This window comes from Amblyraja radiata, unplaced genomic scaffold, assembly GCF_010909765.2.
Source record: "Amblyraja radiata isolate CabotCenter1 unplaced genomic scaffold, sAmbRad1.1.pri scaffold_901_ctg1, whole genome shotgun sequence".
Classification (NCBI taxonomy): domain Eukaryota; kingdom Metazoa; phylum Chordata; class Chondrichthyes; order Rajiformes; family Rajidae; genus Amblyraja; species Amblyraja radiata.
The window spans coordinates 1-24546 of record NW_022630900.1 but is presented as its reverse complement, the minus strand read 5'-3'; the positions used below and the strand labels follow the sequence as shown (position 1 = coordinate 24546).

General features: G+C 49.0%; 1 protein-coding gene and 3 long non-coding RNA genes across 5 annotated transcripts; 3 read left to right on the top strand and 1 right to left on the bottom strand.

Moving 5' to 3' along the window:
• Positions 1 to 1021: 1021 nt before the first annotated feature.
• On the top strand, positions 1022 to 4288 carry LOC116970455. Its single transcript, XR_004411148.1, has 3 exons — positions 1022 to 1251; positions 1692 to 1808; positions 3872 to 4288. It is a non-coding gene; the product is annotated as an uncharacterized LOC116970455 (long non-coding RNA).
• Positions 4289 to 7186: 2898 nt separating this feature from the next.
• Positions 7187 to 10453, top strand: LOC116970454. Its single transcript, XR_004411147.1, has 3 exons — positions 7187 to 7418; positions 7859 to 7975; positions 10037 to 10453. It is a non-coding gene; the product is annotated as an uncharacterized LOC116970454 (long non-coding RNA).
• A 57-nt stretch (positions 10454 to 10510) lies between these two features.
• Positions 10511 to 19259, bottom strand: LOC116970453. Its single transcript, XM_033017094.1, has 3 exons — positions 18538 to 19259; positions 10667 to 10962; positions 10511 to 10548 (listed from the first exon to the last, which is right to left on the bottom strand). The coding sequence occupies exons 1-3, from the start codon at positions 19257 to 19259 to the stop codon at positions 10511 to 10513; spliced, it is 1056 nt and encodes a 351-aa protein (XP_032872985.1).
• Positions 19260 to 19421: 162 nt separating this feature from the next.
• Positions 19422 to 21885, top strand: LOC116970457. 2 transcript variants are annotated; one of them, XR_004411151.1, is made up of 2 exons: positions 19422 to 19589; positions 21571 to 21885. It is a non-coding gene; the product is annotated as an uncharacterized LOC116970457 (long non-coding RNA). The 2 variants fall into 2 exon arrangements; XR_004411150.1 differs by lacking the exon at positions 19422 to 19589 and adding an exon at positions 20607 to 20713.
• The last annotated feature ends 2661 nt before the right edge of the window (positions 21886 to 24546 follow it).

Below are 24546 nucleotides of genomic sequence, written 5' to 3'. Positions count from 1 at the left end.
GCTGGCATTAGGGAATCTACGACTGGCCATCCTGATTAGTGCTTGGAGTTGTTTGATGGCAGTCCGTGGTCTTTGTTCCTTAGTATTAATGCCAAATGAGAGAATGACTTTTTGAGTTTCTGGACATTGGCTCAATTTGTCCAGAATGGAAGTTCCATGAATGAATTTAGCTCCTGGGTAGCTGTCCAATTGTATGTTATTGTTGGAGAATTTGGGGATCTTGGAAATGTTGGAATCTCCAATTATTAAAATAGGTTTACTGGGTTGTAGTTTCCAGGTAACATTTTTGTAACTTGTGTTTGGGTGTCGGGTAACTTCAGCCAGCCTCTTCCCTGGACCCTTCCTTGTGTGTTGCTGAAATTCATCCTGTGAGTTACTATCTGTGTCTAAAGTCCTCTGGTGCTGCGTGCAGGCCCTACGTGCTGGTCTGACCCTCTGTGCTGGGACCCCGTGTGTTGGAATGGAAAGGGAAGGTGTTGCAGTACCGGACATGTTTACCTGTGGCACCGCGGTCGTGACGTCCCTTCCGGCGGTCGCTGTGGTCGGTTCGGTCTCGTCCCGGGAGGGTCTGCGCTCGGCCCGTGGTCTCTGGGAGAGAGGGTCGTGGGTGCCCTGGCGTGAGCAGAGGCTCCGGTAGATAAGGGAGGACGTGCTGGGGGAATCAGAGAGTGCGGGTCGTGTCCAGTCTGCCAACCACGTCCCGGTCGCGGACCGGAAGTGGGCCTGGGTCTCGCGTACCGGGGAGCGCGGCTGGACCTGGGCCTGGTCCTGTTGCTGGGGTCGCAACACCACAATCTGGGGGCTAGTAGGTAGACGCACCGGGGTGGTGGGGGGGGTTATGTCGGGGCTGGCGGTAGCGGAGGCGTGGGTGGCGCGGCCGCGGGGAGCGGGGCCACGGGGAACGGAGCGGGGTGCGCTCTGGATGGGGCGTGATGTGGCCCAAGCCGTGCGGGGCCGCTCGATCTGGTTTTCCTGTGAAATGGTAAACAAGTCTTGCGGGATATGTACCGCTACATTAGATATTACCGCCGCTGGCCTGGGGGTCTGGAAATCCCGCAAGCTGCTGCGCTGTTCCGGCCCAGTCTCTGAGGTCAGGTTCAAAACTCGATGTCTAAGGTCCTCCATTCTGATTTTAAATTTATCTCCCAAATTTCTCTTATTCCAGATTAGGGCCTTGGTGACAGCCTCCTGCACACGATCAGTGGGCTGGCCCTGGCGGTATTCATCATCCAAATATTCCAGACTGTTTTGGTAATGTTCAATTAAAATATGTCTTGTTTATTTAGCCCAGGTTTCAGCATTAGACGCCAATTTCTTTAATGTTTCCTGGGTGGGAATTGCTGGTTTCACAAAGTGTGTTAATATCGTTGCTTGCCTAGTGAGACCCCTGGGGGTGTATTCCGTCCTTTTAGAACTCCTAGATGGTGTAGAGCCTGGGCCATTTTATAAATAACTCTCACCGCAACTGCAAAGGAATCCCTCGGTCTCGGTGGATTCCTGTGCTGGTTGCAATTCCCCCCATTACTGTTGTTAAGCAATCGCCCTTCCCCCTCTCCCCTCTGCATGTTACAGCTCATTTCTGGTTTAGTAGCTTATGCTGCAATGCTAACACAGTGAAATCTAAGCATCAATTATCTCTAGTGTGGTAAGGTTACCACCAAGGTGCTCACCAAACCTTTGGTTCTTTCCAGCTCGCGGAGACCGCTTGCCGAACTCTTCTCGACTGGGCAACGATTTTCCAGTTTCGCTATCTCTGTAGCTTCTTCAGGGAAAGAGATCTAATTCTCATCGGTTAGGGTTTTTAAGGGGTAGGTTGATGTTCCTCCCTTTCTGGGTGGAGCTTCCCATGTGCTCGGTCCTAGGACCGGTCACTTTGGTTGGGCTCTACCTGTTCTTTGTTTGGACTGGTCGGTCCACTTCCATTGTTTGTAATGTTACCAAATGTATCTGGTATCTTGTATCATTTGCTGCTAGTGTTTTCAGCCTCTCTTGATCAATAAATGTCCAAATTCCTCTTGTCCACTATCATGTTTTGCAAGTCCTTAAGTTATGTATGTGCTCTGCCAACCTGTTTGTAGTCGGTGTGGCGTCAAAGGCTCTTCTGGGTAGGGGGTCTTGGCTGGGATCGGGGTGGGTATGGTGTTGTGGACGTGTCAGGGTCTCTTCCCTCTCTTTTGTAGCCTGTCTGGTTTATGGGGGAGTTTGGTACGTTCTTCGTATACAAGCTGCTGGGAGGGGGGGGGTTTCTCTGGGTTCGGGTGTGTTTTTTTTGGGGTTGTTTGGTGGGGATTCAGTGGGGTCTGTTGTAAGGTTTAGGTTGGGGGGGAAAGAATTTGGGGGGATGTTTTGGGTTGTTCGGGGTGTTTTGTTATGGTGCTTCAATGGGGTCTGCTGTTAGGGTTAGGTTGTAGGGCGGCGGGGGGGTTATCAGTTGTTTGTGGGGATGTTTTGGTTTGTTTGGGGGTGTTGTTAGGGTTGTTTGGGGTGATTCGGTGGGGTCTGCTGTTAGGTTTGGGTAGGGGGGGTGTTATCAGTCGTATGGGTGGGATGTTTTGGGTTATTCGGGGTGTTTTATTAGGGTTTGGGGTGATTCAGTGGTGTCTGCTGTTAGGTTTAGGTTGTAGGGTTGGGGGGGTTTGGTTGTTTTGGGGGCTGTTTTGGGTTGTTTGGGGTGTAGGTCCTTCGTATACTGGCTGCTGGCGGGGGGCCTCTGGGTTTGGGTGTATTTTTTTGGGGTTGTTTGGGGGGGATTCAGTGGGGTCTGTTGTAAGGTTTAAGTTGTGGGGGGGAGGAATTGGGGGATGTTTTGGGTTGTTCGGGGCGTTTTGTTAGGGTGATTCAATGGGGTCTGCTGTTAGAGTTAGGTTGTAGGGTGGGGGGGTTTATCAGTTGTTTGGGGGGGATGTTTTAGGTTGTTCGGGGTGTTTTTAGGGTTGTTTGGGTTGATTCGGTGGGGTCTGCTGTTAGGTTTAGGTTGTATGGTAGGGGGGATTAGTTGTTTGGGGGCTATTTTGGGTTGTTTGGGGTGTAGATTCTTCGTATACTGGCTGCTAGGGGGGTCTCTGGGTTTGGGTGTATTTTTGGGGGGGTTTTGGTGGGGATTCAGTGGGGTCTGTTGTAAGGTTTAAGTTGTGGGGGGAGGAATTGGGGGATTTTTTTGGGTTGTTCGGGGTGTTTTATTAGGGTTTGGGGTGATTCAGTGGTGTCTGCTGTTAGGTTTAGGTTGTAGGGTTAGGGTGAGGGTTAGGGTTAGGGTTAGGGTTAGGGTTAGGGTTAGGGTAAGGGTTAGGGCTAGGGCTAGGGCTAGGGCTAGGGCTAGGGTTAGGGCTAGGGCTAGGGCTAGGGCTAGGGTTAGGGTTAGGGTTAGGGTTAGGGTTAGGGGTTAGGGTTAGGGGTTAGGGTTAGGGGTTAGTGTTAGGGTTAGGGTTAGGGTTAGGGTTAGGGTTAGGGTTAGGGTTAGGGGTTAGGGTTAGGGTTTAGGGTTAGGGGTTAGGGTTAGGGTTAGGGTTAGGGGTTAGGGTTAGGGTTAGGGTTAGGGTTAGGCGTTAGGGTTAGGGTTAGGGTTAGGGTTAGGGTGTGATTTATCGGACAGTGGGAAACATGCCCTCTGATGCTTATCGATCTCTTCCTGGGGATTCCTTTTCACCATGTACTGTCACTTGGTATTTGGCCCACGGTTTCATCACCCTTGTCCAAATCTACTTGCCTTACACTTGCCCTTCCATAGATTTGTGGGAGTCAATCAGGATCCACCCTAGGTTTGAGTTTATGCAAGGTTTAGGCCATTAGGCTCTTTCGTCTGTAGCGCTTCAATCCATAGTCTCTCTGCTCTCTTCCGTCTCCCTATTGTCCAATTTATGTTTGTTTCCAGGCCCATGATCTCCAGGGACTGGATCCCATGTTGCTGGAAGTGTCTGCTAATGGGTATGGATTGGTCCCCCCTTGTGATGTTGCTGAGGTGTCCTGTCAGCCTCACTCTGATGCTGTTGCCTGTTTCGCCTATGTCCAGTAAGTTGCACTCTTTACATCTAATTGCATACACCACATTCTTTTGCTCACAGGTTATCCTCTGCGCTATCTGGCCTCTCTTCCCTGTTACACTGTTCTCTATATTTTTGGCTATTATTAAGTGGGTGCAAGCCCCACACCGTCTCTGCCCAGTCTGGGGCTGTGTGTAGACTTGTACTGACCAGGATGTCCTTCAGATTTTTAGCCCTCTTGTATGCTGACATTACCTTGTACCCCTTTAGTGTGGCAAATCCCCTTTGGAATTGTTCAAACCGGCCCTTGACTATTTTATGAGCCTGGACAGCCATGTTGCCATACCTTGTTATTAGTGGCAAGATCAATGTCGTCCCCGGCCTAGGTCTGGGCGCTTGTTTGCTTTTTAGAAAATCTGACTTAATGTGTCTTAATTTACGTTTGCAGTAACCCCTCTGTCTGAGGGCGGTGAAGAGGGTGCTTGTGGCCTGGTTGAAATCCTCCTCCCTAGTACATATACGGTGGAAGCGGGTCAGTTGTGACTTAACGATACCCCTGAAGGTGTGTTTTGGATGGAGGCTCGTGGTATGTAGGAGGGTGTGTGTGTCTGTGGGTTTGAAGAAGACTTTGGTAGCTAGTTTGTGGTCTTGGGTATCTGATGGTAGTTTAAAGACAGTGGTGTCGAGAAAGTCCACCCTCTGCTGGCTGGTCACGGCCTTTACCTTGATGGATGGTTGATGGGCATTGAGTATGTCAATAAACTCCTGTAGTTCCCCCTCTGAGTGTGTCCACACTCCCCAAATGTCATCTAGGAATCTGTAGTAGCACATTGGACGCTTCGGACATTTGTGGAAAACTGTCTCCTCCCATTCTGCCATGTATATGTTGGCATAAGCTGGGGCAAACGTCTTCCCCATTGCTGTACCTTTGACTTGTAAATAGAACTCCCCGTTAAATTGAAAGTCATTCTTAGTCAAACCCAGATCCAGTAGTTTAATTAGGGTCTCGTCTGGTCTCTCTGGGTCAGGATTTCTCTGTAGGATGTTTTTAACTGCCTGTATCCCCCTGTCTGTCTCTATGTTTGTGTACAGGCTTTCCACATCCATGGTGAAGAGTATTGCGTTGGGTGGTATGTTGTGGTATTAACTATTCGGGTGAAGTGGTAGGTGTCTCTGATGTAGCTGGGATGTTGTTGTCCCAGCGGGTTAAGGTAGTGGTCAATGTATTCTGCTACCCCATAAGATTCGCTACTGCAATCTGATACTATGGGCCTACCTGGTGGTATTTCTCCAGGCACTGTCCACGTGTCTGGGTTTTTGTGTATCTTTGGGAGCATGTAGAATTTCCTCGCCCTGGGTTGTGCTCCTGTCAAGTATTCTACTTGTTTGGCTAGGATGTATCCTGATCTCTTAAGCTCCTCCAAAATGTCTCCTATTTACTTTTGTGTTTCTTTATATATGGGCTCATCTAACTTAGTGTAGTGTTCTATCTTGTTCAGTTGTCTATGTGCCTCGAAGAGGTACTGTTGTCTGTCCATGATGACTATACTGCTCCCCTTGTCTGCCGGTTGGATCACTATCTCGTTGTTCTCCTTCAGCTCTGTCAAGGCCTGCCTCTCTTTTCTGGTGATGTTAGACTTATCTTTCGTTGTAGGCATATCCTCAATGGCTGATGCTGTCTCTGTTATAAATTCTGTTATCTCCCTCGGGACATCCTCGTCGTCTGGGGACCATCCTGTGAGTGGCCTGAAGGGTATGGTTTCGGCAGGTTCTGCGTCACTGAAGTAGTGTATTAACTTAATGGATCGATAGAATCTGTGTAGGTCACCCTGCACTTGTTCCTTGTGGGTTTTGGGAGTAGGGACGAAGGTGAGGCCTCTGTTCAGTACCCTCTCTTGGGTTTCGGTAAGGGAAAATGTCCGAGAAAGGTTGACAATTGTTTTCCCTAGTTGTGGGCCCTGCCTCTCTTGGCATGATGTCTCTAACAGTTTAAATGCTTCATCCACTCTCTGATCATGGCTCGGGCTGTGGGTTCTGTCCAGTGGACGTGGTCTGGGAAAACTTTAAACTGGCTGGTGGGAATGGTGGGAATGTGTTTCTTGGTGTGTATGTAGTCATTAACTTGTCTGAGTGTGTCCTGCTCTGATGCTGGGAGCGACAGGCTGAAGTTGATCATAGGGATCCATATGCTGGCATTAGGGAATCTACGACTGGCCATCCTGATTAGTGCTTGGAGTTGTTTGATGGCAGTCCGTGGTCTTTGTTCCTTAGTATTAATGCCAAATGAGAGAATGACTTTTTGAGTTTCTGGACATTGGCTCAATTTGTCCAGAATGGAAGTTCCATGAATGAATTTAGCTCCTGGGTAGCTGTCCAATTGTATGTTATTGTTGGAGAATTTGGGGATCTTGGAAATGTTGGAATCTCCAATTATTAAAATAGGTTTACTGGGTTGTAGTTTCCAGGTAACATTTTTGTAACTTGTGTTTGGGTGTCGGGTAACTTCAGCCAGCCTCTTCCCTGGACCCTTCCTTGTGTGTTGCTGAAATTCATCCTGTGAGTTACTATCTGTGTCTAAAGTCCTCTGGTGCTGCGTGCAGGCCCTACGTGCTGGTCTGACCCTCTGTGCTGGGACCCCGTGTGTTGGAATGGAAAGGGAAGGTGTTGCAGTACCGGACATGTTTACCTGTGGCACCGCGGTCGTGACGTCCCTTCCGGCGGTCGCTGTGGTCGGTTCGGTCTCGTCCCGGGAGGGTCTGCGCTCGGCCCGTGGTCTCTGGGAGAGAGGGTCGTGGGTGCCCTGGCGTGAGCAGAGGCTCCGGTAGATAAGGGAGGACGTGCTGGGGGAATCAGAGAGTGCGGGTCGTGTCCAGTCTGCCAACCACGTCCCGGTCGCGGACGGAAGTGGGCCTGGGTCTCGCGTACCGGGGAGCGCGGCTGGACCTGGGCCTGGTCCTGTTGCTGGGGTCGCAACACCACAATCTGGGGGCTAGTAGGTAGACGCACCGGGGTGGTGGGGGGGGTTATGTCGGGGCTGGCGGTAGCGCAGGCGTGGGTGGCGCGGCCGCGGGGAGCGGGGCCACGGGGAACGGAGCGGGGTGCGCTCTGGATGGGGCGTGATGTGGCCCAAGCCGTGCGGGGCCGCTCGATCTGGTTTTCCTGTGAAATGGTAAACAAGTCTTGCGGGATATGTACCGCTACATTAGATATTACCGCCGCTGGCCTGGGGGTCTGGAAATCCCGCAAGCTGCTGCGCTGTTCCGGCCCAGTCTCTGAGGTCAGGTTCAAAACTCGATGTCTAAGGTCCTCCATTCTGATTTTAAATTTATCTCCCAAATTTCTCTTATTCCAGATTAGGGCCTTGGTGACAGCCTCCTGCACACGATCAGTGGGCTGGCCCTGGCGGTATTCATCATCCAAATATTCCAGACTGTTTTGGTAATGTTCAATTAAAATATGTCTTGTTTATTTAGCCCAGGTTTCAGCATTAGACGCCAATTTCTTTAATGTTTCCTGGGTGGGAATTGCTGGTTTCACAAAGTGTGTTAATATCGTTGCTTGCCTAGTGAGACCCCTGGGGGTGTATTCCGTCCTTTTAGAACTCCTAGATGGTGTAGAGCCTGGGCCATTTTATAAATAACTCTCACCGCAACTGCAAAGGAATCCCTCGGTCTCGGTGGATTCCTGTGCTGGTTGCAATTCCCCCCATTACTGTTGTTAAGCAATCGCCCTTCCCCCTCTCCCCTCTGCATGTTACAGCTCATTTCTGGTTTAATAGCTTATGCTGCAATGCTAACACAGTGAAATCTAAGCATCAATTATCTCTAGTGTGGTAAGGTTACCACCAAGGTGCTCACCAAACCTTTGGTTCTTTCCAGCTCGCGGAGACCGCTTGCCGAACTCTTCTCGACTGGGCAACGATTTTCCAGTTTCGCTATCTCTGTAGCTTCTTCAGGGAAAGAGATCTAATTCTCATCGGTTAGGGTTTTTAAGGGGTAGGTTGATGTTCCTCCCTTTCTGGGTGGAGCTTCCCATGTGCTCGGTCCTAGGACCGGTCACTTTGGTTGGGCTCTACCTGTTCTTTGTTTGGACTGGTCGGTCCACTTCCATTGTTTGTAATGTTACCAAATGTATCTGGTATCTTGTATCATTTGCTGCTAGTGTTTTCAGCCTCTCTTGATCAATAAATGTCCAAATTCCTCTTGTCCACTATCATGTTTTGCAAGTCCTTAAGTTATGTATGTGCTCTGCCAACCTGTTTGTAGTCGGTGTGGCGTCAAAGGCTCTTCTGGGTAGGGGGTCTTGGCTGGGATCGGGGTGGGTATGGTGTTGTGGACGTGTCAGGGTCTCTTCCCTCTCTTTTGTAGCCTGTCTGGTTTATGGGGGAGTTTGGTACGTTCTTCGTATACAAGCTGCTGGGAGGGGGGGGGGTTTCTCTGGGTTCGGGTGTGTTTTTTTTGGGGTTGTTTGGTGGGGATTCAGTGGGGTCTGTTGTAAGGTTTAGGTTGGGGGGGAAAGAATTTGGGGGGATGTTTTGGGTTGTTCGGGGTGTTTTGTTATGGTGCTTCAATGGGGTCTGCTGTTAGGGTTAGGTTGTAGGGCGGCGGGGGGGTTATCAGTTGTTTGTGGGGATGTTTTGGTTTGTTTGGGGGTGTTGTTAGGGTTGTTTGGGGTGATTCGGTGGGGTCTGCTGTTAGGTTTGGGTAGGGGGGGGGTGTTATCAGTCGTATGGGTGGGATGTTTTGGGTTATTCGGGGTGTTTTATTAGGGTTTGGGGTGATTCAGTGGTGTCTGCTGTTAGGTTTAGGTTGTAGGGTTGGGGGGGTTTTGGTTGTTTTGGGGGCTGTTTTGGGTTGTTTGGGGTGTAGGTCCTTCGTATACTGGCTGCTGGCGGGGGGCCTCTGGGTTTGGGTGTATTTTTTTGGGGTTGTTTGGTGGGGATTCAGTGGGGTCTGTTGTAAGGTTTAAGTTGTGGGGGGGAGGAATTGGGGGATGTTTTGGGTTGTTCGGGGCGTTTTGTTAGGGTGATTCAATGGGGTCTGCTGTTAGAGTTAGGTTGTAGGGTGGGGGGGTTTATCAGTTGTTTGGGGGGGATGTTTTAGGTTGTTCGGGGTGTTTTTAGGGTTGTTTGGGTTGATTCGGTGGGGTCTGCTGTTAGGTTTAGGTTGTATGGTAGGGGGGATTAGTTGTTTGGGGGCTATTTTGGGTTGTTTGGGGTGTAGATTCTTCGTATACTGGCTGCTAGGGGGGTCTCTGGGTTTGGGTGTATTTTTGGGGGGGTTTTGGTGGGGATTCAGTGGGGTCTGTTGTAAGGTTTAAGTTGTGGGGGGAGGAATTGGGGGATTTTTTTGGGTTGTTCGGGGTGTTTTATTAGGGTTTGGGGTGATTCAGTGGTGTCTGCTGTTAGGTTTAGGTTGTAGGGTTAGGGTGAGGGTTAGGGTTAGGGTTAGGGTTAGGGTTAGGGTTAGGGTTAGGGTTAGGGCTAGGGCTAGGGCTAGGGCTAGGGCTAGGGTTAGGGCTAGGGCTAGGGCTAGGGTTAGGGTTAGGGTTAGGGTTAGGGTTAGGGGTTAGGGTTAGGGGTTAGGGTTAGGGGTTAGGGTTAGGGTTAGGGTTAGGGTTAGGGTTAGGGTTAGGGTTAGGGTTAGGGGTTAGGGTTAGGGTTTAGGGTTAGGGGTTAGGGTTAGGGTTAGGGTTAGGGGTTAGGGTTAGGGTTAGGGTTAGGGTTAGGCGTTAGGGTTAGGGTTAGGGTTAGGGTTAGGTTGTGATTTATCGGACAGTGGGAAACATGCCCTCTGGTGCTTATCGATCTCTTCCTGGGGATTCCTTTTCACCATGTACTGTCACTTGGTATTTGGCCCACGGTTTCATCACCCTTGTCCAAATCTACTTGCCTTACACTTGCCCTTCCATAGATTTGTGGGAGTCAATCAGGATCCACCCTAGGTTTGAGTTTATGCAAGGTTTAGGCCATTAGGCTCTTTCGTCTGTAGCGCTTCAATCCATAGTCTCTCTGCTCTCTTCCGTCTCCCTATTGTCCAATTTATGTTTGTTTCCAGGCCCATGATCTCCAGGGACTGGATCCCATGTTGCTGGAAGTGTCTGCTAATGGGTATGGATTGGTCCCCCCTTGTGATGTTGCTGAGGTGTCCTGTCAGCCTCACTCTGATGCTGTTGCCTGTTTCGCCTATGTCCAGTAAGTTGCACTCTTTACATCTAATTGCATACACCACATTCTTTTGCTCACAGGTTATCCTCTGCGCTATCTGGCCTCTCTTCCCTGTTACACTGTTCTCTATATTTTTGGCTATTATTAAGTGGGTGCAAGCCCCACACCGTCTCTGCCCAGTCTGGGGCTGTGTGTAGACTTGTACTGACCAGGATGTCCTTCAGATTTTTAGCCCTCTTGTATGCTGACATTACCTTGTACCCCTTTAGTGTGGCAAATCCCCTTTGGAATTGTTCAAACCGGCCCTTGACTATTTTATGAGCCTGGACAGCCATGTTGCCATACCTTGTTATTAGTGGCAAGATCAATGTCGTCCCCGGCCTAGGTCTGGGCGCTTGTTTGCTTTTTAGAAAATCTGACTTAATGTGTCTTAATTTACGTTTGCAGTAACCCCTCTGTCTGAGGGCGGTGAAGAGGGTGCTTGTGGCCTGGTTGAAATCCTCCTCCCTAGTACATATACGGTGGAAGCGGGTCAGTTGTGACTTAACGATACCCCTGAAGGTGTGTTTTGGATGGAGGCTCGTGGTATGTAGGAGGGTGTGTGTGTCTGTGGGTTTGAAGAAGACTTTGGTAGCTAGTTTGTGGTCTTGGGTATCTGATGGTAGTTTAAAGACAGTGGTGTCGAGAAAGTCCACCCTCTGCTGGCTGGTCACGGCCTTTACCTTGATGGATGGGTGATGGGCATTGAGTATGTCAATAAACTCCTGTAGTTCCCCCTCTGAGTGTGTCCACACTCCCCAAATGTCATCTAGGAATCTGTAGTAGGGTTAGGGTTAGGGTTAGGGTTATCGTTAGGGTTAGGGTTAGGGTTAGGGTTAGGGTTAGGGTTAGGGTTAGGGTTAGGGTTAGGTTGTGATTTATCGGACAGTGGGACAACATGCCCTCTGGTGCTTAGTGATCTCGCCCTGGAGATTCCTTTTCACTATGTACTGTCACTTGGTATCTGGCCCACGGTCTCATCACCCTTGTCCAAATCTCTTTGCCTTACACTTGCCCTTCTATAGATTTGTGGGAGTCAGTCAGGATCCACCCTAGGTTTGAGTTTGTCCATCCTGTTCGTGGCCCAAAGGGGTATAATTTCGGCAGCTCTGCGCCTCTGAAGTGGTCTATTATTGACTATTATTCTATTATATCCCCCCCATGGATTGGGTTTCACCCTCCTGCCTCCATTTAAACTTATTTTGTGGCATGCCTCTCCTGCAGATTAGATTTGCCCGAGTGATGAGGCCCGTGTCACTGTACTGGTTAGGTTGTGATTTATCGGACAGTGGGACAACATGCCCTCTGGTGCTTAGTGATCTCGCCCTGGAGATTACTTTTCACTATGTACTGTCACTTGGTATCTGGCCCACGGTCTCATCACCCTTGTCCAAATCTCTTTGCCTTACACTTGCCCTTCTATAGATTTGTGGGAGTCAGTCAGGATCCACCCTAGGTTTGAGTTTGTCCATCCTGTTCGTGGCCCAAAGGGGTATAATTTCGGCAGCTCTGCGCCTCTGAAGATGTCTATTATTGACTAGTATTCTATTATATCCCCCCCCCATGGATTGGGTTTCACCCTCCTGCCTCCATTTAATCTTATTTTGTGGCATGCCTCTCCTGCAGATTAGATTTGCCCGAGTGATGAGGCCCGTGTCACTGTACTGGTTAGGTTGTGATTTATCGGACAGTGGGACAACATGCCCTCTGGTGCTTAGTGATCTCGCCCTGGAGATTCCTTTTCATTGTATACTGTCACTTGGTATCTGGCCCACGGTCTCATCACCCTTGTCCAAATCTCTTTGCCTTAATTAGATTTGCCTGAGTGATGAGGCCCGTGTCACTGTACTGGTTAGGTTGTGATTTATCGGACAGTGGGACAACATGCCCTCTGGTGCTTAGTGATCTCGCCCTGGAGATTCCTTTTCACTATGTACTGTCACTTGGTATCTGGCCCACGGTCTCATCACCCTTGTCCAAATCTCTTTGCCTTACACTTGCCCTTCTATAGATTTGTGGGAGTCAGTCAGGATCCACCCTAGGTTTGAGTTTGTCCATCCTGTTCGTGGCCCAAAGGGGTATAATTTTGGCAGCTCTGCGCCTCTGAAGTGGTCTATTATTGACTAAATGGATCGATAAAATATGTGTAGGTCCCCCTGCACTTGTTCCTTGTGGGATTTGGGAGTAAGGCCGAAGATGAGGCCTCTGTTCAGTGCCCTCTCTTGGGTTTTGGTCAGGGAGAATGTCTGAGAACGGTTGATGATTGTTTTCCCTAATTGTAGGGCCTACCTTTCTTGGCATGGTGTCGCCATGTATGGTTCTCCCTGTTGTCCTCTCCTAAAGTTTGTTTTGGGATGAGTTATTGCCTAAATCTGATTATTTTCAACCTCCCTATCTAGGCTGGTACTATTATTCTATTATATCCCCCCCATGGATTGGGTTTCACCCTCCTGCCTCCATTTAATCTTATTTTGTGGCATGACTCTCCTGCAGATTAGATTTGCCCGAGTGATGAGGCCCATGTCACTGTACTGGTTAGGTTGTGATTTATCGGACAGTGGGACAACATGCCCTCTGGTGCTTAGTGATCTCGCCCTGGAGATTCCTTTTCACTATGTACTGTCACTTGGTATCTGGCCCACGGTCTCATCACCCTTGTCCAAATCTCTTTGCCTTACACTTGCCCTTCTATAGATTTGTGGGAGTCAGTCAGGATCCACCCTAGGTTTGAGTTTGTCCATCCTGTTCGTGGCCCAAAGGGGTATAATTTCGGCAGCTCTGCGCCTCTGAAGTGGTCTATTATTGACTAAATGGATCGATAAAATATGTGTAGGTCCCCCTGCACTTGTTCCTTGTGGGATTTGGGAGTAAGGCCGAAGATGAGGCCTCTGTTCAGTACCCTCTCTTGGGTTTTGGTCAGGGAGAATGTCTGAGAACGGTTGATGATTGTTTTCCCTAATTGTAGGGCCTACCTCTCTTGGCATCGTGTCACCATGTATGGTTCTCCCTGTTGTCCTCTCCTAAAGTTTGTTTTGGGATGAGTTATTGCCTAAATCTGATTATTTTCAACCTCCCTATCTAGGCTGGTACTATTATTCTATTATATCCCCCCCATGGATTGGGTTTCACCCTCCTGCCTCCATTTAATCTTATTTTGTGGCATGACTCTCCTGCAGATTAGATTTGCCCGAGTGATGAGGCCCATGTCACTGTACTGGTTAGGTTGTGATTTATCGGACAGTGGGACAACATGCCCTCTGGTGCTTAGTGATCTCGCCCTGGAGATTCCTTTTCACTATGTACTGTCACTTGGTATCTGGCCCACGGTCTCATCACCCTTGTCCAAATCTCTTTGCCTTACACTTGCCCTTCTATAGATTTGTGGGAGTCAGTCAGGATCCACCCTAGGTTTGAGTTTGTCCATCCTGTTCGTGGCCCAAAGGGGTATAATTTCGGCAGCTCTGCGCCTCTGAAGTGGTCTATTATTGACTAAATGGATCGATAAAATATGTGTAGGTCCCCCTGCACTTGTTCCTTGTGGGATTTGGGAGTAAGGCCGAAGATGAGGCCTCTGTTCAGTACCCTCTCTTGGGTTTTGGTCAGGGAGAATGTCTGAGAACGGTTGATGATTGTTTTCCCTAATTGTAGGGCCTACCTCTCTTGGCATCGTGTCACCATGTATGGTTCTCCCTGTTGTCCTCTCCTAAAGTTTGTTTTGGGATGAGTTATTGCCTAAATCTGATTATTTTCAACCTCCCTATCTAGGCTGGTACTATTATTCTATTATATCCCCCCCATGGATTGGGTTTCACCCTCCTGCCTCCATTTAATCTTATTTTGTGGCATGACTCTCCTGCAGATTAGATTTGCCCGAGTGATGAGGCCCATGTCACTGTACTGGTTAGGTTGTGATTTATCGGACAGTGGGACAACATGCCCTCTGGTGCTTAGTGATCTCGCCCTGGAGATTCCTTTTCACTATGTACTGTCACTTGGTATCTGGCCCACGGTCTCATCACCCTTGTCCAAATCTCTTTGCCTTACACTTGCCCTTCTATAGATTTGTGGGAGTCAGTCAGGATCCACCCTAGGTTTGAGTTTGTCCATCCTGTTCGTGGCCCAAAGGGGTATAATTTCGGCAGCTCTGCGCCTCTGAAGTGGTCTATTATTGACTAAATGGATCGATAAAATATGTGTAGGTCCCCTGCACTTGTTCCTTGTGGGATTTGGGAGTAAGGCCGAAGATGAGGCCTCTGTTCAGTACCCTCTCTTGGGTTTTGGTCAGGGAGAATGTCTGAGAACGGTTGATGATTGTTTTCCCTAATTGTAGGGCCTACCTCTCTTGGCATCGTGTCACCATGTATGGTTCTCCCTGTTGTCCTCTCCTAAAGTTTGTTTTGGGATGAGTTATTGCCTAAATCTGATTATTTTCAACCTCCCTATCTAGGCTGGTACTATTATTCTATTATATCCCCCCCATGGATTGGGTTTCACCCTCCTGCCTCCATTTAATCTTATTTTGTGGCATGACTCTCCTGCAGATTAGATTTGCCCGAGTGATGAGGCCCATGTCACTGTACTGGTTAGGTTGTGATTTATCGGACAGTGGGACAACATGCCCTCTGGTGCTTAGTGATCTCGCCCTGGAGATTCCTTTTCACTATGTACTGTCACTTGGTATCTGGCCCACGGTCTCATCACCCTTGTCCAAATCTCTTTGCCTTACACTTGCCCTTCTATAGATTTGTGGGAGTCAGTCAGGATCCACCCTAGGTTTGAGTTTGTCCATCCTGTTCGTGGCCCAAAGGGGTATAATTTCGGCAGCTCTGCGCCTCTGAAGTGGTCTATTATTGACTAAATGGATCGATAAAATATGTGTAGGTCCCCCTGCACTTGTTCCTTGTGGGATTTGGGAGTAAGGCCGAAGATGAGGCCTCTGTTCAGTACCCTCTCTTGGGTTTTGGTCAGGGAGAATGTCTGAGAACGGTTGATGATTGTTTTCCCTAATTGTAGGGCCTACCTCTCTTGGCATCGTGTCACCATGTATGGTTCTCCCTGTTGTCCTCTCCTAAAGTTTGTTTTGGGATGAGTTATTGCCTAAATCTGATTATTTTCAACCTCCCTATCTAGGCTGGTACTATTATTCTATTATATCCCCCCCATGGATTGGGTTTCACCCTCCTGCCTCCATTTAATCTTATTTTGTGGCATGACTCTCCTGCAGATTAGATTTGCCCGAGTGATGAGGCCCATGTCACTGTACTGGTTAGGTTGTGATTTATCGGACAGTGGGACAACATGCCCTCTGGTGCTTAGTGATCTCGCCCTGGAGATTCCTTTTCACTATGTACTGTCACTTGGTATCTGGCCCACGGTCTCATCACCCTTGTCCAAATCTCTTTGCCTTACACTTGCCCTTCTATAGATTTGTGGGAGTCAGTCAGGATCCACCCTAGGTTTGAGTTTGTCCATCCTGTTCGTGGCCCAAAGGGGTATAATTTCGGCAGCTCTGCGCCTCTGAAGTGGTCTATTATTGACTAAATGGATCGATAAAATATGTGTAGGTCCCCCTGCACTTGTTCCTTGTGGGATTTGGGAGTAAGGCCGAAGATGAGGCCTCTGTTCAGTACCCTCTCTTGGGTTTTGGTCAGGGAGAATGTCTGAGAACGGTTGATGATTGTTTTCCCTAATTGTAGGGCCTACCTCTCTTGGCATCGTGTCACCATGTATGGTTCTCCCTGTTGTCCTCTCCTAAAGTTTGTTTTGGGATGAGTTATTGCCTGGAGATTCCTTTTCACTTTGTACTGTCACTTGGTATCTGGCCCACGGTCTCATCACCCTTGTCCAAATCTCTTTGCCTTAATTAGATTTGCCCGAGTGATGAGTCCCGTGTCACTGTACTGGTTAGGTTGTGATGTATCGGACAGTGGGACAACATGCACTCTGGTGCTTAGTGATCTCGCCCTGGAGATTCCTTTTCACTTTGTACTGTCACTTGGTATCTGGCCCACGGTCTCATCACCCTTGTCCAAATCTCTTTGCCTTTCACTTGCCCTTCTATAGATTTGTGGGAGTCAGTCAGGATCCACCCTAGGTTTGAGTTTGTCCATCCTGTTCGTGGCCCAAAGGGGTATAATTTCGGCAGCTCTGCGCCTCTGAAGTGGTCTATTATTGACTATTATTCTATTATATCCCCCCCATGGATTGGGTTTCACCCTCCTGCCTCCATTTAATCTTATTTTGTGGCATGCCTCTCCTGCAGATTAGATTTGCCCGAGTGATGAGGCCCGTGTCACTGTACTGTTAGGTTGTGATTTATCGGACAGTGGGACAACATGCCCTCTGGTGCTTAGTGATCTCGCCCTGGAGATTCCTTTTCACTATGTACTGTCACTTGGTATCTGGCCCACGGTCTCATCACCCTTGTCCAAATCTCTTTGCCTTAATTAGATTTGCCCGAGTGATGAGGCCCGTGTCACTGTACTGGTTAGGTTGTGATTTATCGGACAGTGGGACAACATGCCCTCTGGTGCTTAGTGATCTCGCCCTGGAGATTCCTTTTCACTGTGTACTGTCACTTGGTATCTGGCCCACGGTCTCATCACCCTTGTCCTAATCTCTTTGCCTTACACTTGCCCTTCTATAGATTTGTGGGAGTCAGTCAGGATCCACTCTAGGTTTGAGTTTGTCCATCATGTTCGTGGCCCAAAGGGGTATAATTTCGGCAGCTCTGCGCCTCTGAAGTGGTCTATTATTGACTATTATTCTATTATATCCCCCCCATGGATTGGGTTTGGGTTTGGGTTTGGGTTTGGGTTAGGGTTAGGGTTAGGGTTAGGGTTAGGGTTAGGGTTAGGGTTAGGGTTAGGGTCAGGGTCAGGGTCAGGGTCAGGGTCAGGGTCAGGGTCAGGGTCAGGGATAGGGTCAGGGTCAGGGTCAGGGTCAGGGTCAGGGTCAGGGATAGGGTCAGGGTCAGGGTCAGGGTCAGAGTCAGGGATTGGGTCAGGGTCAGGGTCAGGGTCAGGGTCAGGGTCAGGGATAGGGTCAGGGTCAGGGTCAGGGTCAGGGTCAGGGTCAGTGTCAGGGTTAGGGTTAGGGTTAGGGTTAGGGTTAGGGTTAGGGTTAGGTTGTGATTTATCGGACAGTGGGAAACATGCCCTCTGGTGCTTATCGATCTCCTCCTGGGGATTCCTTTTCACCATGTACTGTCACTTGGTATTTGGCCCACGGTTTCATCACCCTTGTCCAAATCTACTTGCCTTACACTTGCCCTTCCATAGATTTGTGGGAGTCAGTCAGGATCCACCCTAGGTTTGAGTTTATGCAAGGTTTAGGCCATTAGGCTCTTTCGTCTGTAGCGCTTCAATCCATAGTCTCTCTGCTCTCTTCCGTCTCCCTATTGTCCAATTTATGTTTGTTTCCAGGCCCATGATCTCCAGGGACTGGATCCCATGTTGCTGGAAGTGTCTGCTAATGGGTATGGATTGGTCCCCCCTTGTGATGTTGCTGAGGTGTCCTGTCAGTCTCACTCTGATGCTGTTGCCTGTTTCGCCTATGTACAGTAAGTTGCACTCTTTACATCTGATTGCATACACCACATTCTTTTGCTCACAGGTTATCCTCTGCGCTATCTGGCCTCTCTTCCCTGTTACACTGTTCTCTATATTTTTGGCTATTACTAAGTGGGTGCAGGCACCACACCGTCTCTGCCCACAGTCTGGGGCTGTGTGTAGACTTGTACTGACCAGGATGTCCTTCAGATTTTTAGCCCTCTTGTATGCTGACATTACCTTGTACCCCTTTAGTGTGGCAAATCCCCTTTGGAATTGTTCAAACCGGCCCTTGACTATTTTGTGAGCCTGGACAGCCATGTTGCCATACCTTGTTATTAGTGGCAAGTTCAATGTCGTCCCCGGCCTAGGTCTGGGCGCTTGTTTGCTTTTTAGAAAATCTGACTTAATGTGTCTTAATTTACGTTTGCAGTAACCCCTCTGTCTGAGGGCGGTGAAGAGGGTGCTTGTGGCCTGGTTGAAATCCTCCTCCCTAGTACATATACGGTGGAAGCGGGTCAGTTGTGACTTAACGATACCCCTGAAGGTGTGTTTTGGGTGGTGGCTCGTGGTGTGTAGGAGGGTGTGTGTGTCTGTGGGTTTGAAGAAGACTTTGGTAGCTAGTTTGTGGTCTTGGGTATCTGATGGTAGTTTAAAGACAGTGGTGTCGAGGAAGTCCACCCTCTGCTGGCTGGTCACGGCCTTTACCATGATGGATGGGTGATGGGCATTGAGTATGTCAATAAACTCCTGTAGTTCCCCCTCTGAGTGTGTCCACACTCCCCAAATGTCATCTAGGAATCTGTAGTAGCACATTGGACGCTTCGGACATTTGTGGAAAACTGTCTCCTCCCATTCTGCCATGTATATGTTGGCATAAGCTGGGGCAAACTTCTTCCCCATTGCTGTACCTTTGACTTGTAAATAGAACTCCCCGTTAAATTCAAAGTCATTCTTAGTCAAACCCAGATCCAGTAGTTTAATTAGGGCCTCGTCTGGTCTCTCTGGGTCAGGATTTCTCTGTAGGATGTTTTTAACTGCCTGTATCCCCCTGTCTGTCTCTATGTTTGTGTACAGGCTTTCCACATCCATGGTGAAGAGTATTGCGTTGGGTGGTATGTTGAGGGAGTAAACTATTCGGGTGAAGTGGTAGGTGTCTCTGATGTAGCTGGGATGTTGTTGTCCCAGCGGGTTAAGGAAGTGGTCAATGTATTCTGCTACCCCATAGGATTCGCTACTGCAATCTGATACTATGGGCCTACCTGGTGGTATTTCTCCAGGCACTGTCCACGTGTCTGGGTTTTTGTGTATCTTTGGGAGCATGTAGAATTTCCTCGCCCTGGGTTGTGCTCCTGTCAAGTATTCTACTTGTTTGGCTAGGATGTATCCTGATCTCTTAAGCTCCTCCAAAATGTCCCCTATTTCCTTTTGTGTTTCTTTATATATGGGCTCATCTAACTTAGTGTAGTGTTCTATCTTGTTCAGTTGTCTATGTGCCTCGAAGAGGTACTGTTGTCTGTCCATGATGACTATACTGCTCCCCTTGTCTGCCGGTTTGATCACTATCTCGTTGTTCTCCTTCAGCTCTGTCAAGGCCTGCCTCTCTTTTCTGGTGATGTTAGACTTATCTTCGTTGTAGGCATATCCTCAATGGCTGATGCTGTCTCTGTTATAAATTATGTTATCTCCCTCGGGACATCCTCGTCGTCTGGGGACCATCCTGTGAGTGGCCTGAAGGGTATGGTTTCGGCAGGTTCTGCGTCACTGAAGTAGTGTATTAACTTAATGGATCGATAGAATCTGTGTAGGTCACCCTGCACTTGTTCCTTGTGGGTTTTGGGAGTAGGGACGAAGGTGAGGCCTCTGTTCAGTACCCTCTCTTGGGTTTCGGTAAGGGAAAATGTCCGAGAAAGGTTGACAATTGTTTTCCCTAGTTGTGGGCCCTGCCTCTCTTGGCATGATGTCTCTAACAGTTTAAATGCTTCATCCACTCTCTGATCATGGCTCGGGCTGTGGGTTCTGTCCAGTGGACGTGGTCTGGGAGAACTTTAAACTGGCTGGTGGGAATGGTGGGAATGTGTTTCTTGGTGTGTATGTAGTCATTAACTTGTCTGAGTGTGTCCTGCTCTGATGCTGGGAGCGACAGGCTGAAGTTGATCATAGGGATCCATATGCTGGCATTAGGGAATTTTCGACTGGCCATCCTGATTAGTGCTTGGAGTTGTTTGATGGCAGTCTGTGGTCTTTGTTCCTTATTATTAATGCCATATGAGAGAATGACTTTTTGAGTTTCTGGACATTGGCTCAATTTTTCCAGAATGGAAGTTCCATGAATGAATTTAGCTCCTGGGTAGCTGTCCATTTTTATGTTATTGTTGGAGAATTTGGGGATCTTGGAAATGTTGGAATCTCCAATTATTAAAATAGGTTTACTGGGTTGTAGTTTCCAGGTAACATTTTTGTAACTTGTGTTTGGGTGTCGGGTAACTTCAGCCAGTCGCTTCCCTGGTCCCTTCCTTATGTGCTGCTGAAATTCATCCTGTGAGTTACTATCTGTGTCTAAAGTCCTCTGGTGCTGCATGCAGGCCCTACGTGCTGATCTGACCCTCTGTGCTGGGACCCCGTGTGTTGGAATGGAAAGGGAAGGTGTTGCAGTACCGGACATGTTTACCTGTGGCACCGCGGTCGTGACGTCCCTTCCGGCGGTCGCTGTGGTCGGTTCGGTCTCGTCCCGGGAGGGTCTGCGCTCGGCCCGTGGTCTCTGGGAGAGAGGGCCGTGGGTGCCCTGGCGTGAGCAGAGGCTCCGGTAGATAAGGGAGGACGTGCTGGGGGAATCAGAGAGTGCGGGCCGTGTCCAGTCTGCCAACCACGTCCCGGTCGCGGACCGGAAGTGGGCCGGGGGCTCGCGGACCGGGGAGCGCGGCTGGACCTGGGCCTGGTCCTGTTGCTGGGGTCGCAACACCACAATCTGGGGGCTAGTAGGTAGACGCACCGGGGTGGTGGGGGGGGTTATGTCGGGGCTGGCGGCAGCGGAGGCGTGTGTGGCGCGGCCGCGGGGAGCGGGGCCACGGGGAACGGAGCGGGGTGCGCTCGGGATGGGGCGTGATGTGGCCCAAGCCGTGCGGGGCCGCTCGATCTGGTTTTCCTGTGAAATGGTAAACAAGTCTTGCGGGATATGTACCGCTACATTAGATATTACCGCCGCTGGCCTGGGGGTCTGGAAATCCCGCAAGCTGCTGCGCTGTTCCGGCCCAGTCTCTGCGGTCAGGTTCAAAACTCGATATCTAAGGTCCTCCATTCTGATTTTAAATTTATCTCCCAAATTTCTCTTATTCCAGATTAGGGCCTTGGTGACATCCACGGTATTCATCATCCAAATATTCCAGACTGTTTTGATAATGTTCAATTAAAATTTCTCTGGTTTGTTTAGCCCAGGTTTCAGCATTAGAAGCCAATTTCTTTAATGTTTCCTGGGTGGGATTTGCTGGTTTCACAAAGTGTGTTAATATCTTTGCTTGCCTAGTGAGACCCCTGGGGGTGTATTCCGTCCTTTTAGAACTCCTAGATGGTGTAGAGCCAGTGCCATTTTATAAATAACTCTCACCGCAACTGCAAAGGAATCCCTCGGTCTCGGTGGCTTCCTGTGCTGGTTGCAATTCCCCCCATTACTGTTGTTAAGCAATCTCCCTTCCCCCTCTCCCCTCTGCATGTTACAACTCATTTCTGGTTTAGTAGATTATGCTGCAATGCTAACACAGTCAAATCTAAGCATCAATTATCTCTAGTGTCGTAAGGTTAACACCACGGTGCTCACCAAATCTTTGGTTCTTTCCAGCTCGCGGAGACCGCTTGCCGAACTCTTCCCGACTGGGCAACGATTTTCCAGTTTCGCTATCTCTGTAGCTTCTTCAGGGAAAGAGATCTAATTCTCATCGGTTAGGGTTTTTAAGGGGTAGGTTGATGTTCCTCCCTTTCTGGGTGGAGCTTCCCATGTGCTCGGTCCTAGGACCGGTCACTTTGGTTGGGCTCTACCTGTTCTTTGTTTGGACTGGTCGGTCCACTTCCATTGTTTGTAATGTTACCAAATGTATCTGGTATCTTGTATCATTTGCTGCTAGTGTTTTCAGCCTCTCTTGATCAATAAATGTCCCAATTCCTCTTGTCCACTATCATGTTTTGCAAGTCCTTAAGTTATGTATGTGCTCTGCCAACCTGTTTGTAGTCTGTGTGGCGTCAAAGGCTCTTCTGGGTAGGGGGTCCTGGCTGGGATAGGGGTGGGTATGGTGTTGTGGACGTGTCAGGGTCTCTTCCCTCTCTTTTGTAGCCTGTCTGGTTTATGGGAGAGTTTGGTAGATTCTACGTATACTAGCTGCTGGGGGGGGGGGGGGTTTCTCTGGGTTCGGGTGTATTTTTTTGGGGTTGTTTGGTGGGTGATTCAGTGGGGTCTGTTGTAAGGTTTAGGTTGGGGGGGAAGAATATGGGGGGATGTTTTGGGTTGTTCGGGGTGTTTTGTTATGGTGATTCAATGGGGTCTGCTGTTAGGGTTAGGTTGTAGGGCGGGGGGGGGTTATCAGTTTTTTGGGGGATGTTTTGGTTTGTTTGGGGGTGTTTCTAGGGTTGTTTGGGGTGATTCGGTGGGGTCTGCTGTTAGGTTTGGGGTGGGGGGTGTTATCAGCCGTATGGGGGGGATGTTTTGGGTTATTCGGGGTGTTTTATTAGGGTTGGGGTGATTCAGTGGTGTCTGCTGTTAGGTTTAGGTTGTAGGGTTGGGGGGGTTTTGGTTGTTTTGGGGGCTGTTTTGGGTTGTTTGGGGTGTAGGTCCTTCGTATACTGGCTGCTGGCGGGGGGGCCTCTGGGTTTGGGTGTATTTTTGGGGGTTGTTTGGTGGGGATTCAGTGGGGTCTGTTGTAAGGTTTAAGTTGTGGGGGGGGGAAAGGAATTGGGGGGATGTTTTGGGTTGTTCGGGGCGTTTTGTTAGGGTGATTCAATGGGGTCTGCTTTTAGAGTTAGGTTGTAGGGTGGGGGGGTTTATCAGTTGTTTGGGGTGATGTTTTGGGTTGTTCGGGGTGTTTTTAGGGTAATTTCGGCAGCTCTGCGCCTCTGAAGTGGTCTATTATTGACTTAATGGATCGATAAAATATGTGTAGGTCCCCCTGCACTTGTTCCTTGTGGGATTTGGGAGTAAGGCCGAAGCAGACTATTTTGGCACCATGTATGGTTCTCCCTGTTGTCCTCTCCTAAAGTTTGTTTTGGGATGAGTTATTGCCTAAATCTGATTATTTTCAACCTCCCTATCTAGGCTGGTACTATTATTCTATTATATCCCCCCCATGGATTGGGTTTCACCCTCCTGCCTCCATTTAATCTTATTTTGTGGCATGACTCTCCTGCAGATTAGATTTGCCCGAGTGATGAGGCCCGTGTCACTGTACTGGTTAGGTTGTGATTTATCGGACAGTGGGACAACATGCCCTCTGGTGCTTAGTGATCTCGCCCTGGAGATTCCTTTTCACTATGTACTGTCACTTGGTATCTGGCCCACGGTCTCATCACCCTTGTCCAAATCTCTTTGCCTTACACTTGCCCTTCTATAGATTTGTGGGAGTCAGTCAGGATCCACCCTAGGTTTGAGTTTGTCCATCCTGTTCGTGGCCCAAAGGGGTATAATTTCGGCAGCTCTGCGCCTCTGAAGTGGTCTATTATTGACTTAATGGATCGATAAAATATGTGTAGGTCCCCCTGCACTTGTTCCTTGTGGGATTTGGGAGTAAGGCCGAAGCAGACTATTTTGGCACCATGTATGGTTCTCCCTGTTGTCCTCTCCTAAAGTTTGTTTTGGGATGAGTTATTGCCTAAATCTGATTATTTTCAACCTCCCTATCTAGGCTGGTACTATTATTCTATTATATCCCCCCCATGGATTGGGTTTCACCCTCCTGCCTCCATTTAATCTTATTTTGTGGCATGACTCTCCTGCAGATTAGATTTGCCCGAGTGATGAGGCCCGTGTCACTGTACTGGTTAGGTTGTGATTTATCGGACAGTGGGACAACATGCCCTCTGGTGCTTAGTGATCTCGCCCTGGAGATTCCTTTTCACTATGTACTGTCACTTGGTATCTGGCCCACGGTCTCATCACCCTTGTCCAAATCTCTTTGCCTTACACTTGCCCTTCTATAGATTTGTGGGAGTCAGTCAGGATCCACCCTAGGTTTGAGTTTGTCCATCCTGTTCGTGGCCCAAAGGGGTATAATTTCGGCAGCTCTGCGCCTCTGAAGTGGTCTATTATTGACTTAATGGATCGATAAAATATGTGTAGGTCCCCCTGCACTTGTTCCTTGTGGGATTTGGGAGTAAGGCCGAAGCAGACTATTTTGGCACCATGTATGGTTCTCCCTGTTGTCCTCTCCTAAAGTTTGTTTTGGGATGAGTTATTGCCTAAATCTGATTATTTTCAACCTCCCTATCTAGGCTGGTACTATTATTCTATTATATCCTCCCCATGGATTGGGTTTCACCCTCCTGCCTCCATTTAATCTTATTTTGTGGCATGACTCTCCTGCAGATTAGATTTGCCCGAGTGATGAGGCCCGTGTCACTGTACTGGTTAGGTTGTGATTTATCGGACAGTGGGACAACATGCCCTCTGGTGCTTAGTGATCTCGCCCTGGAGATTCCTTTTCACTTTGTACTGTCACTTGGTATCTGGCCCACGGTCTCATCACCCTTGTCCAAATCTCTTTGCCTTACACTTGCCCTTCTATAGATTTGTGGGAGTCAGTCAGGATCCACCCTAGGTTTGAGTTTGGGT